The following is a 14,137-nucleotide window of genomic DNA, read 5'->3' on the forward strand; positions in this document are numbered from 1 at the left end:
AGTGTATCAAAATAACGATTCAGTTCAGTAAAAGATAGACATAGGTTTATCATATGTACAAAAAGCGGCCAAGTGCGAGTCGGACTCGCCCATGAAGGGTTCCGTATTTAGGCGATTTATGACGTATTAAAAAAAAACTACTTACTAGATCTCGTTCAAACCAATTTTCGGTGGAAGTTTACATGGTAATGTACATCATATATTTTTTTAGTTTTATCATTCTGTTATTTTAGAAGTTACTGGGGGGGGGACACACATTTTACCACTTTGGAAGTGTCTCTCGCGCAAACTATTCAGTTTAGAAAAAAATGATATTAGAAACCTCAATATCATTTTTAAAGACCTATCCATAGATACCCCACACGTATGGGTCTGATGAAAAAAATTTTTTTGAGTTTCAGTTTTAAGTACCTATGGGGAACCCCAAAAATTTATTGTTTTTTTTTTTTCTATTTTTGTGTGAAAATCTTAATGCGGTTCACAGAATACATCTACTTACCAAGTTTCAACAGTATAGTTCTTATAGTTTCGGAGAAAAGTGACTGTGACATACGGCGGACAGACGGACAGACAGACATGACGAATCTATAAGGGTTCCGTTTTTTGCCATTTGGCTACGGAACCCTAAAAAGAGTAAGAAACGTTCGGTATCTAGTTTCTACTAAGAAGTTCTGGTTTTAATCCTATATTATTATTTTTCGTCTAGATAAATAAGTAGATACGACACTATAATTGCACTGTAAGAGGTAACTCCGTTTTTCTAGTCGACAAGTACCTCACCTCTAGAAGGGTGTCGGCAAGTGGTTGGCAAATGTGTGTGTATATAGTACCTACCTGTCGATGACAAGGAATAACTTAAGAGTTTTTTATTTGCCATTGACCGTAAAGTCAACAACTTGTTTTATTGATACTCGCCGAATACCGGTTGAGAACCTCTGCATCCCTAGCACATGATTGGCGCGACAGTATCTCGCGGCGAGATAAACTACCCGTCTTTTCTAACTGTGTTAATAAAAGAGAGACGGGTAGTTGTAATAGTACATTATTGTCGAGGATCGGAAGTAGCTACTTGCAGGCTGAGGATTCGTTTTAAACGGACGACCTTGGGAGTCCGGAAGCCAGCAAGTAGCCTTCCAGCCGAGTCATATATATTTCTCAAAAATGGTGCAAGAAATAGAAATATTTTACAGAAGCAACGTTCAAATTTTCACAGAAAAAGGTAAAACCATTAAAAAGATTTGCTTGCCGCCTTTAAAAAAAAAGAAGTGTATTTTTCTGCTGAAAATACGTCAACCTATTTGAGACACCTAAATAGTCGCGGTACCAACATTAAGCCTGTAACAGACTATCGCACCGCACCGCGACCTTGGAGCGTCGCACCCGTAAGTGAGAGCGAGAAAGAGATATCTGTTTCTCGCTCACTTATGAGTGCGACGCTCCAAGGTCGCGGTGCGGTGCGATAGTCTGTTACAGGCTTTATAATCATAAGTGTTGATCATCTATTTGGCTGTTTAAAGGGACCTATGCCTTCATTTGATATGGCCATTTAAAGTTTTAAAAAGTTTGGAACTCGTTAAATAATGGAATTCGTATGCGACATTGCAGTCCCGAAATCGAGACTGTAATGTTTTTAACTTTTTAATTTTTTGAATGACCATAAACCAGGGATCGGAACCGGTTTTTTGCAAAAACATAGAAATAACCATATTTTTCGAATTATTTTATACTCGAAATGTAGCACTCAGTTGTGTTTTTAGGTAACGACTTCGTATTATTAGATTGCCCAATTAGAAATGAAGTAATTAGCAAAGAACGAAAAAATACCGTTTCCGTTCCCATACAAAAAATACCGGTATCCGATCCCTGCCATAAACAACGCACTTCGCGACCTATTTTTTAACCGGCAACGTCGACTTTGCCGTCTATTTTTGAGAAAAGGTAGGCAACGTCGACTTTGCCGTCTATTTTTGAGAAAAGGTAGGCAACGTCGACTTTGCCGTCTATTTTTGAGAAAAGGTAGGCAACGTCGACTTTGCCGTCTATTTTTGAGAAAAGGTAGGCAACGTCGACTTTGCCGTCTATTTTTGAGAAAAGGTAGGCAACGTCGACTTTGCCGTCTATTTTTGAGAAAAGGTAGGCAACGTCGACTTTGCCGTCTATTTTTGAGAAAAGGTAGGCAACGTCGACTTTGCCGTCTATTTTTGAGAAAAGGTAGGCAACGTCGACTTTGCCGTCTATTTTTGAGAAAAGGTACGTACCAAGCACTTGCCGACGCGGGTGTAGCGGCGGCAGTCGTCGTCCACTTGGTATATGTAGATGAAGTTGTCCCGCGACCCGAGCGCCACGTACTTGTTGTCGGGCGAGTATTGGATCGTCTGAATGGGCTCCGATCTGCACAGCACATATTAGAATAGCATTAGGCATTAGACGAAGCGAGAACTCGCATGTGTTTCATTACATTGCGGGTTTTGATCGGTCGGTCGAATTGGACGTAACCAACAGTCAGAAATGTAACTAAAATCGCATGCGAGTTCGCGCGCCGTTAAATCAAGCGGACGTACTTTAGTAATAATATCCATTAAAAAAATCACTGAAATAAGTATATGCTATTGTTTTTGGCGGAAAGTCCAAACTTTACTCGTATATTTTTGGGGGTTGGACCTTTTGCTTATTTGTGTCCTAGGTCTTCATATTACAATCGTGTATAGGGACGGGAAGCTTCTAAGAGTACTATTAAAATAAATTCTGTGGGAGAAAAGTTTTCTATGGAGCACTAAAAATTATTGGACCGTAAAGATCGGTTTTCCTAGGATAGCGGTGCCGTCATATAGCGGCCGTCTCCATACTAAATAATACGGCTAAATATGGATGTCGTAGTATTTGTATGGAGACGGCCGCTATATGACGGCACCGCTATCGGAGGAAACCAAAGCATAAGCGATTAACAGATCTTTTTGAACAAAGGTAGGGTATAGTTAAGTTTCGTGAAAATATATATATGTGTATTTTAATTGGTTGCCCTGAAAACCAGCGCCATGGCTAAGGACATTAGTCATCGGCATATGCTGAGTGGCATCCATTTTGGTGTCTTGTACTAGAATAAGATGTATTATAGGTTAAGCATGTATTTCAACACCAAATAAACCATTTCTATTATATTCTATTCTATTCATAAAATCAACTACCGCGCTGTCGATGGACCGCCCAACGTTTCCGTAGGTATACTCGTGGTATACTCTCAAGGAGATGGGAGTAAACATCGCCAGTGTATTTGCCGTTATGGGCTATAAGCTAGTGGAATGTGGTATGTACTAAAAAGCCACAAATTAAAGAAAACTTTTTCCATACATTTACTATGGAGAAAATGTGAAATTTAATTCACATTTTTCTATCTGGCCAATCAGTCCTGTTACATTTAAGGACCATAATACTGTATGAAGACATTGCTGTAGGACTGATGGGCGAGATAGAAAATTGAGAATAACATTTCACATTTTCCCCATAGTAAATGTATGGAAAAAGTTTTTATTAATTTGTGGCTTTTTAGTACATTACCGTAAGTTGACCCCTAGGAAACTATTGATACTGGATAGGAATGGAATCGATTGGCATACAAAAACAGCATGTGAAAAATAAAAGTTTTCATTTTCATACAAATTGTATGGGAAAAGTTTTCCTCGATTAGTGGCTTTTCTAGCCGGAAATTTTTTTTTGGTTCCATACAAGCTTTTGATCCTTAATAGGAATGGGATCGATTGGCATCAAAAAAAAAGTTTGTCAAAAATGACCTTTTTCTCGCACCCTGTATGTTTTTTCCAAAATCTGTAAAAGCCAATCTTCATTAATTTGAAATCGAGGGAAGGTCTTCTTAGACCGTTTTCTCGTAGCAGCACGGGATCTGGTAGCTGCCCTCACTGACCCAAAAAGAAAATCCACCCTGTATTTACCCGTCCTGATGTTGGGCCAGCAGCTCCCTGGAGACGGGGTCGAACACGAGCCACTTGCCGGTCAGGCACCCCACCGCCACCGCGGCGCCGCCCGCCGCCCAAGCGCAGCACTGCGCGCGCTCCTGCCGACAGGACACGACGTTGTAACACGAGACCACACGAGGGTCGCGACCACGGAGCGTTCAATGTGGTTTAAATACGGCCACGGCGACGCACACAGAACGTACGCAATGCGACTAAATTAAAAGCACCGACATACCAAAAAAACAACCTACGATAAAACTTTTTACAAAAAAAAGAAAACAGACTTCAAAAAGGATGAAATAAAATATTATCCTCTTTGAAGTCTATGCGTTACCAACTGATATGTTTGAAGTCGGTGCCAAGCCAAATTTTGTTGCATACCATGATTTTGGTGCGATTCAATAAGGATGTACGTTGGATTGTCTTACACGACGACAATGAACGTACTTTCTGTAGGTACAGTTGACGTTAAAAATATGTTTACACTTTTCGCCTTATTACATAGGAATAAGGTGCAAAAGTGTAAACATATCTTTGACGTCGACTGTACCTAATAACATACGATCAAACCTTCTTGGCGCAGTCCGTACCATGTTTGTCGGCACATAGTGTAAATCCAATTCTTTTTTTTTGACGTCGTATTTTTTATAATTGGTGGTTTTCCGAAGCAAATGCTCGAGTTACTTTAGGAAACACCGAACTCACTTTACACGTGCCTTAAAAAATTGAGGTCCTCAATTCCTCATGGATTCCATCATCAGACCAGAACCAAAAATAATACGGAAACACCTTGGAGGTAACTTCTTCCAAACAAAAAAAGAATTACTCAAATCGGATCACAGGTGCCGGATTAATCGCTGAACATACTACATTTTTAAAAATCATCATCATTATCATCAAAACAATCATCATCATCAGGTCTACTTCATCAAATTGGTGGTTATCGGGAGAAAATGCTCGAGTTGCTTAAGAAAACACCCAAATAACCATGCATGTGCCTTTAAAAATTGAGGAGTTACCTCAATTCCTCATGGATCCCATCATCAGAACAGAACCAAATTAATATGGGACCAACTTTAAGGTAGCTCCTTTCAAACAAAAAAAGAATTACTCAAATCGGACCACGGATGTCGGAATAATCGGTGAACGTACATTAAAAAAAAAATAGCCTAACCCGAATACAGAACCTCCTTCTTCTATGAAATTGAAGTCGGTTAAAAATATACCTCGAAGTCCTTGCTCCACACGGTGGAGTGGCTCATGCCGTCCCACAGCTGCAGCAGACGGTCCCAGCCCGCCGTCACGAACTGCGGTAGGGTAGGGTGGGCCGCCAGCGCCCACAACTCGTCCACGTGACCTGCACAATATACCTCGATGTCCTTGCTCCACACGGTGGAGTGGCTCATGCCGTCCCACAGCTGCAGCAGACGGTCCCAGCCCGCCGTCACGAACTGCGGCAGAGTGGGGTGGGCCGCCAGCCCCCACAACTCGTCCACGTGACCTGCACAATATACCTCGATGTCCTTGCTCCACACGGTGGAGTGGCTCATGCCGTCCCACAGCTGCAGCAGACGGTCCCAGCCCGCCGTCACGAACTGCGGCAGAGTGGGGTGGGCCGCCAGCCCCCACAACTCGTCCACGTGACCTGCACAATATACCTCGATGTCCTTGCTCCACACGGTGGAGTGGCTCATGCCGTCCCACAGCTGCAGCAGACGGTCCCAGCCCGCCGTCACGAACTGCGGCAGAGTGGGGTGGGCCGCCAGCCCCCACAACTCGTCCACGTGACCTGCACAATATACCTCGATGTCCTTGCTCCACACGGTGGAGTGGCTCATGCCGTCCCACAGCTGCAGCAGACGGTCCCAGCCCGCCGTCACGAACTGCGGTAGGGTAGGGTGGGCCGCCAGCCCCCACAACTCGTCCACGTGACCTGCACAATATACCTCGATGTCCTTGCTCCACACGGTGGAGTGGCTCATGCCGTCCCACAGCTGCAGCAGACGGTCCCAGCCCGCCGTCACGAACTGCGGTAGGGTAGGGTGGGCTGCTAGTCCCCACAACTCGTCCACGTGACCTGCACAATATACCTCGATGTCCTTGCTCCACACGGTGGAGTGGCTCATGCCGTCCCACAGCTGCAGCAGACGGTCCCAGCCCGCCGTCACGAACTGCGGTAGGGTAGGGTGGGCCGCCAGCCCCCACAACTCGTCCACGTGACCTGCACAATATACCTCGATGTCCTTGCTCCACACGGTGGAGTGGCTCATGCCGTCCCACAGCTGCAGCAGACGGTCCCAGCCCGCCGTCACGAACTGCGGTAGGGTAGGGTGGGCTGCTAGTCCCCACAACTCGTCCACGTGACCTGCACAATATACCTCGATGTCCTTGCTCCACACGGTGGAGTGGCTCATGCCGTCCCACAGCTGCAGCAGACGGTCCCAGCCCGCCGTCACGAACTGCGGTAGGGTAGGGTGGGCCGCCAGCCCCCACAACTTGTCCACGTGACCTGCACAATATACCTCGATGTCCTTGCTCCACACGGTGGAGTGGCTCATGCCGTCCCACAGCTGCAGCAGACGGTCCCAGCCCGCCGTCACGAACTGCGGTAGGGTAGGGTGGGCTGCTAGTCCCCACAACTCGTCCACGTGACCTGCACAATATACCTCGATGTCCTTGCTCCACACGGTGGAGTGGCTCATGCCGTCCCACAGCTGCAGCAGACGGTCCCAGCCCGCCGTCACGAACTGCGGTAGGGTAGGGTGGGCTGCTAGTCCCCACAACTCGTCCACGTGACCTGCACAATATACCTCGATGTCCTTGCTCCACACGGTGGAGTGGCTCATGCCGTCCCACAGCTGCAGCAGACGGTCCCAGCCCGCCGTCACGAACTGCGGCAGGGTAGGGTGGGCCGCCAGCCCCCACAACTCGTCCACGTGACCTGCACAATATACCTCGATGTCCTTGCTCCACACGGTGGAGTGGCTCATGCCGTCCCACAGCTGCAGCAGACGGTCCCAGCCCGCCGTCACGAACTGCGGCAGAGTGGGGTGGGCCGCCAGCGCCCACAACTCGTCCACGTGACCTGCACAATATACCTCGATGTCCTTGCTCCACACGGTGGAGTGGCTCATGCCGTCCCACAGCTGCAGCAGACGGTCCCAGCCCGCCGTCACGAACTGCGGTAGGGTAGGGTGGGCCGCCAGCCCCCACAACTCGTCCACGTGACCTGCACAATATACCTCGATGTCCTTGCTCCACACGGTGGAGTGGCTCATGCCGTCCCACAGCTGCAGCAGACGGTCCCAGCCCGCCGTCACGAACTGCGGTAGGGTAGGGTGGGCTGCTAGTCCCCACAACTCGTCCACGTGACCTGCACAATATACCTCGATGTCCTTGCTCCACACGGTGGAGTGGCTCATGCCGTCCCACAGCTGCAGCAGACGGTCCCAGCCCGCCGTCACGAACTGCGGCAGAGTGGGGTGGGCCGCCAGCGCCCACAACTCGTCCACGTGACCTGCACAATATACCTCGATGTCCTTGCTCCACACGGTGGAGTGGCTCATGCCGTCCCACAGCTGCAGCAGACGGTCCCAGCCCGCCGTCACGAACTGCGGCAGAGTGGGGTGGGCCGCCAGCCCCCACAACTCGTCCACGTGACCTGCACAATTATACAATAACATACATTACTCGTATTACGCAGGCGTAGGGTTGTAAAAAAACGTTTTCTTTCTGACTTGAAAAAAAAACATGAAAACTAAACCGTTTTTAGGGTTCCGTACCCAAAGGGTAAAAACGGGACCCTATTACTAAGACTCCGCTGTCCGTCCGTCCGTCCGTCCGTCCGTCTGTCACCAAGCTGTATTTCTCACGAACCGTGATAGCTAGACAGTTGAAATTTTCACAGATGATGTATTTCTGTTGCCGCTATAACAACAAATACTAAAAACAGAATAAAATAAAGATTTAAGTGGGGCTCCCATACAACAAACGTGATTTTTGACCGAAGTTAAGCAACGTCGGGCGGGGTCAGTACTTGGATGGGTGACCGTTATTTTGCTTGTTTTTTTTTTGCTTGTTTTGCTCTATTTTTATTGATGGTGCGGAACCCTTCGTGCGCGAGTCCAACTCGCACTTGGCGGGTTTTTTTTCTAGAGTACGTTTTTTTTCAAGTATGAAAACTCAAAATTTGCAAGGCAGTTAATACTTTTATACGGTTGTTTTACTTGTTTTAGACTTTATGTTAACCATTAAACCGATTTAATTTAACAACTTTGATTAATAACAACATAAATGAAATCTGTAGTGGTAGTTATCGCAATTTACTTTTGGCAACACCAACGCCTCTCGTCGCCGCATCGGGGAATTCAGGGATTCCGGATACTGTACTGACATACTTACTTTAATGTACTTAGTTTTAAGTTACTTATATAAATAAATCACGAAAAACCGTTATTGTGGCATATTTTTGTTCATCTGAAAAAAACACCTAATTTAGAAAAAAAACCATGGTGCCAGGTTTTTTTTCATGTTTTATAAAAAAAAATTTGGTTCTTTTTCTATTTGCAACCCTACGCAGGCGACGATTAGTGAAACTGTAATGACATGAGTTTTGGAAATCTCTCGGCATGTGGGCTATCGACCGATGAAGACAGTTCCCCGAATGCGGGGCGGTTGCTTTATGGAAATCGCCCGCACCCCGCATGCGGGCCCTCTCGACCAACAAAACTGAACCTTTATGAACACTTATAGTGCGTCAAGCAAATCTTGTCAGTAGCAATGTACTGCAAATTAAAGTAGGGTAACACCATGTAATACTCAAAGAGCAGAATTGCGCTAAGAAAAGCAGCAATACGTCAGTTCGAGTGAATTATCATAACCTCAAATTTTAGTAATGTTTACCGTCAACGAGCATGATTGTACATCGTGGGCACCTTAGCTTTGCTTGAGGTCATGCATAATCTTGGTATTTAATGGTGACAGCAGAAATTTCTCTTGAAATAGAAACGATTCAGAATGTAACCAATAAGATGGTGGCTGTCATTCACGATCCACATTCCACAGATAACACACAGATGACACGCGATTTTGGAATTATCCGAACACAGTGTTGCTAACCCGCGATTTTTCAAAGGAGGGTGGGCAAATTGGCCTAATGACCAATAAGGACAAGCTATATGTCACTGGATAGCTTATTCTAAGTTCTAATACTTTTACTATGGCAGATAGTCCCAAATCTTTGTGTGAAAAAAGTTATCACCGCAAAAAGTAGTGTGAGTTTAAACGTGACTGTATAGTTTTTTTCGGTACCAAGTTCCTGTGTCGCAGATCATTAAGGTTTTGTTATTGTGGATGATTTGGTGTCACGATATTTTAGTTTTTCTATTCGTTTTCTTATGTTTTTTTGTGTCATATTTGTTTTTTTTAAACAGAGATTTGACAAGTCTCGTCATACAAAAAAATGGAGTATATAAAAAAACCTTTCCAATGGTATGTCGCTTATTCTTATTGGCTCATAGGCCAGTGTCCATACAAATCTGCCCATCCTCCTTTGCCGCCGTTTACTACTGACAAGATTAGGTTGATCCAGTATACCTAGCACGGCGGGCGAGAAGCCGAGCTGCAGGTCTCCGTGCAGGATGCAGTTCTTGGTGGTGCCCACGAGCAGCTGGCTGCCGCGACCCTCGGCCAGTACTCGCACGCCGCCGTAGTGACCTTCGATCTGAGGATAAAATAATAATAAATAAATAAATAAATAAATAAATTTAACTCGCACTGTTATGGTACGGGATACATGCGCAATATACCTAAAATGAAATAAGTTAAGTTAATGTACATATGAAATGAAAAAAATGAAAAAAAAAAAAAAAAAAAAATGAAAAAAGTTTATTGTATAAATTTAGACATACAGTAAATCACGTCCCTGTGTCCTGATCTAGGAAACCCTGTGTTACAGGACACAGTTTCGTTACTTATACTAGTTTCTTAATCTATATATTGGTAGGTACAAATTGTACAGAGAGTTACACTGTGTGTGTGTGAGTGTGTGTGTGTGTGTGTGTGTGTGTGTGTGTGTGTGTGTGTGTTAGTGTGTAAAAATGCATACTATAATATTTATGATAAGGGAGTATTATTTCAATGTTATTATTATAAAATGTATATCTATGTAAGTATTGTAAATATTTAATTAATTATTTTAACACGTTTAGGAGGAGTTCAGTGTCGTGGTAATCTAGTTGAGTAAGCCAATTAGTTAAATACCGTTTGCTAGGAGGTCCCTTTATGGGATGTAGTTTGCAGAATGATTTCATTACTAGAGCTGAAATGAAGGGGTGAAATCTTTGGGCAAATTTTGTACGCGTTTTTGTGGTTTTCCAGCGCTGACGGCGTCTTGTGTCTGCTTCAAAAATCTTGTCATGCAGTTTTCCATAATTGTACATGATTTTTCTAAGATACAATTGGCGAACCGAGAGAACATTGGCAAGCGTGTATAGTTCTTTAGTACTGTATCGTGATGGTTTCCGGTAAATAACTTTGAGAAGAGACCGTTGAGCTCTTTCTAAAGTAATGAGGTGCGTCTTTGCCGCCCCTCCCCACACTGAATTGCAGTAGCATAGCACGGATTCACAAAGAGCGAAGTAAACTGTCCTCAACAGCTCGGGATATGCAATATTTCTTAAAGTTCGAAAGACATACGTAAGCTTACGAAGACGGCTTTTGAGTGACTCGATGTGCTGCCGCCAAGTGAGGTGAGTATCGAGCAGTACACCAAGGTAACGCATGGTGTTTGAACGCTCTAAGAAGCTAGCACTGGTTAAATTAGAGGACCCGGACAACACGTCATTCTGATGTCTAACCGTAATACAAAATCCGTCATGAGGTTGGCCTCTGGAGTCGATTGAGAAACAGACATATTTGGTCTTCTGGACGTTTAATGTCAGCAGGTTGGAATCGAGCCACTCTACAACTAGTTTTAAGTTAAGCTCCGCGGTGCTCTGGACTTCTGGCCAGGTTTTTCCGCGTACCAGAATAGCTGTATCATCGGCAAACGATATAGTTATAGCATTTGTTAGTTTAAGGTTACAGAGGCCGTTGATGTAAGCCAAAAACAAAGTTGGGCCGAGTACACTTCCCTGGGGGACCCCAAAATCTACGTTAGCAAAGTCGCTGGCATTGTCTCCCACCCGAACACATTGCTTACGATCTCGTAAGTAAGATTCAAACCACTTAAGTGGGAGTCCCCTGATGCCAAGGCTCTCGAGTTTAGCCAAAAGGATCGGAATAGAAACTGTATCGAAGGCCTTGGCAAGATCTAAAAATAATCCTACGCACTTTTCGCCTTTATCTAAGGAATCTACAATTTTACCAACAAGTAGGTCAATCGCTTGTTCGGTGGATCTCTTTTGTCTAAAGCCAAATTGGATAGGCGACAGGCTGTTATTGCGCTCAAGAAACAACAACAACTGTGCATTGATAATTTTCTCAATGAGTTTACCAATTATACTAAGCAAGGAAATTGGCCTATAGTTAGTGACTTGTTCTCTACTACCCGCCTTGTAAATTGGTGTTACTGAAGCTAGTTTGAGAAGATTTGGGAAAGTAGCGGAAGTTATGCTCAGATTACACAAATAAGTGATGGGCTCGGTAACGCTAGTCACAGTCATTTTTAATAAATCTGGTGTGATACCGTCTAATCCCGGGGAACTACCAGCCTTTAATTGTATATATATGTTTTTAGTTTAAGGATAATCATATTGTGTGCCCTTACAGGGTGTCATGTACCTACCGCTTTATACTTGTAACACCTTACTGTATTATGAACATGGCTACAATGAAATAAAGAATAAAGAATAAAAACGTCATTTAGACATGAGACACAAGTGAGGGAAAAGGACAGGGGGGGGAGGGGAGCCACTTGATAGGTCGTCTCCACTTGCATTTTTACTATACGCATGCCAAGTTTCATGCTTTCTTCTGGGTGGGACTGTACTTTGAATTTAGAAGCCGGACTATATGTTAAGTAGAGTGACTTCGATTACGACTAGGAACGTTGCAGTCTCTACTGAAAGGCAGATTTGTTAGGAGGTGACTCACAATGTTCTCATGTCCCGTGGCATTGAGAACGACTTCGATTACGATTAGGAACGTTGCAGTCTCTTCTGAAAGGCAGATTTGTTAGGAGAACTCACAATTTACTCACAATGTTCTCATGTCCCGTGGCATTGAGATTGACTACGACTAGGAACGTTGTAGTCTCTTCTGAAAGGCAGGTTTGTTAGGCGGAGACTCACAATGTTCTCATGTCCCGTGGCGTTGAGAATGGCTATGACTAGGACCGTTGTAGTATCTACTGAAAGACAGATTTGTTAGGAGAACTCACAATGTTCCCATGTCCCGTGGCATTGAGAATGACTTCGATTACGACTAGGACCGTTGTAGTCTCTTCTGAAAGGCAGATTTGTTAGCAGGGTGACTCATAATATTCTCATGTCCCGTGGCATTGAGAATGACTTCGACTTCGACTAGGATCGTTGTAGTCTCTACTGAAAGGCAGGTTTGTTAGCAGGTGACTCACAATGTTCTCATGTCCTGTGGCATTGAGAATGACTTCGATTACGACTAGGAACGTTGCAGTCTCTTCTGAAAGGCAGATTTGTTAGGAGAACTCACAATGTTCTCATGTCCCGTGGCATTGAGAATGACTTCGACTTCGACTAGGACCGTTGTAGTCTCCACCGAAAGGCAGATTTGTTAGCAGGTGACTCACAATGTTCTCGTGTCCCGTGGCGTTGAGCTCCGCGTCGAACATGACGACGCGTCCGTCCTTGCCGCCGCCGCTGACGACGCAGCCGTCCTTGAGCGCGAGCAGCGAGAACACGGAGCCGGCGTGCGCGCCGCGGACCAGCTTCGCCACGGTGTTGGTGCCGCGGCCCCACACCGTGATGTTGCCGCTCGAGTCGCCAGACAACACGTCGCCTGGGCGGAGAAATAGTACATTATTATATTGATACTCGCCGAATACCGGTTGAGAACCTCTGCATCCTTAGCACATGATTGGCGCGACAGTATCTCGCGGCGAGATAAACTACCCGTCTTTTTCTATCTGTGTTAATAAAAGAGGGACGGGTAGTTGTAATAGTACATTATTGTCGAGGATCGGAAGTAGCTACTTGCAGGCTGAGGATTCGTTTTAAACGGACGACCTTGGGAGTCCGTTTAATTGAATCCGAAGCCGGCAAGTAGCCTTCCAGCCGAGTCATATAATAGTGCTTTTCTCAAAAATGGTGCAAGGAATAAAAATATTTTACAGAAGCAACGTTCTAATCTTCACAGAAAAAAGTAAAACCATTAAAAAGATTTGCTTGCCGCCTTTAAAAAAAAAGCGGCCAAGTGCGAGTCGGACTCGCCCATGAAGGGTTCCGTATTTAGGCGATTTATGACGTATAAAAAAAAAACTACTTACTAGATCTCGTTCAAACCAATTTTCGGTGGAAGTTTACATGGTAATGTACATCATATATTTTTTTTAGTTTTATCATTCTCTTATTTTAGAAGTTACAGGGGGGGGGACACACATTTTACCACTTTGGAAGTGTCTCTCGCGCAAACTATTCAGTTTAGAAAAAAATGATATTAGAAACCTCAATATCATTTTTGAAGACCTATCCATAGATACCCCACACGTATGGGTTTGATGAAAAAAAAATTTTTGAGTTTCAGTTCAAAGTATGGGGAACCCCAAAAATTTATTGTTTTTTTTCTATTTTTGTGTGAAAATCTTAATGCGGTTCACAGAATACATCTACTTACCAAGTTTCAACAGTATAGTTCTTATAGTTTCGGAGAAAAGTGGCTGTGACATACGGACGGACAGACAGACGGACAGACGGACAGACGGACAGACAGACAGACAGACATGACGAATCTATAAGGGTTCCGTTTTTTACCCTTTGGGTACGGAACCCTAAAAAGAAGTGTATTTTTCTGCTGAAAATACGCCAACCTATAGCTGGTCAACCAAATCTTGTCAGTAAAAAAAGGCGCGAAACACAAATTTACTATGGACTATTTTTTTTAAAGTTTGGAACTCGTTAAATAATGGAATTTGTATGCAACATTGCAGTCCCGAAATCGATACTGCAATGTTTTTAACTTTTTAAGTTTTT

The 14,137-nt window shown here is 44.4% G+C and overlaps 1 protein-coding gene across 1 annotated transcript in view; it reads right to left on the reverse strand.

Annotated features, from left to right (window-relative positions):
* The window catches only part of LOC134653602 (echinoderm microtubule-associated protein-like 2), a 117,686-nt gene that overhangs the window by 5,736 nt on the left and 97,813 nt on the right, over nt 1–14,137 (reverse strand). The window contains exons 12-16 of the mRNA XM_063508999.1: nt 12,739–12,947; nt 9,567–9,693; nt 7,502–7,632; nt 3,948–4,069; nt 2,259–2,391 (exon numbers count right to left, since the gene is read on the reverse strand). Of these exons, the coding sequence (XP_063365069.1) occupies nt 2,259–2,391; nt 3,948–4,069; nt 7,502–7,632; nt 9,567–9,693; nt 12,739–12,947 (722 nt within the window). The remainder of the gene's footprint in view (nt 1–2,258; nt 2,392–3,947; nt 4,070–7,501; nt 7,633–9,566; nt 9,694–12,738; nt 12,948–14,137) is intronic.

This window comes from Cydia amplana, chromosome 13, assembly GCF_948474715.1.
Source record: "Cydia amplana chromosome 13, ilCydAmpl1.1, whole genome shotgun sequence".
Classification (NCBI taxonomy): domain Eukaryota; kingdom Metazoa; phylum Arthropoda; class Insecta; order Lepidoptera; family Tortricidae; genus Cydia; species Cydia amplana.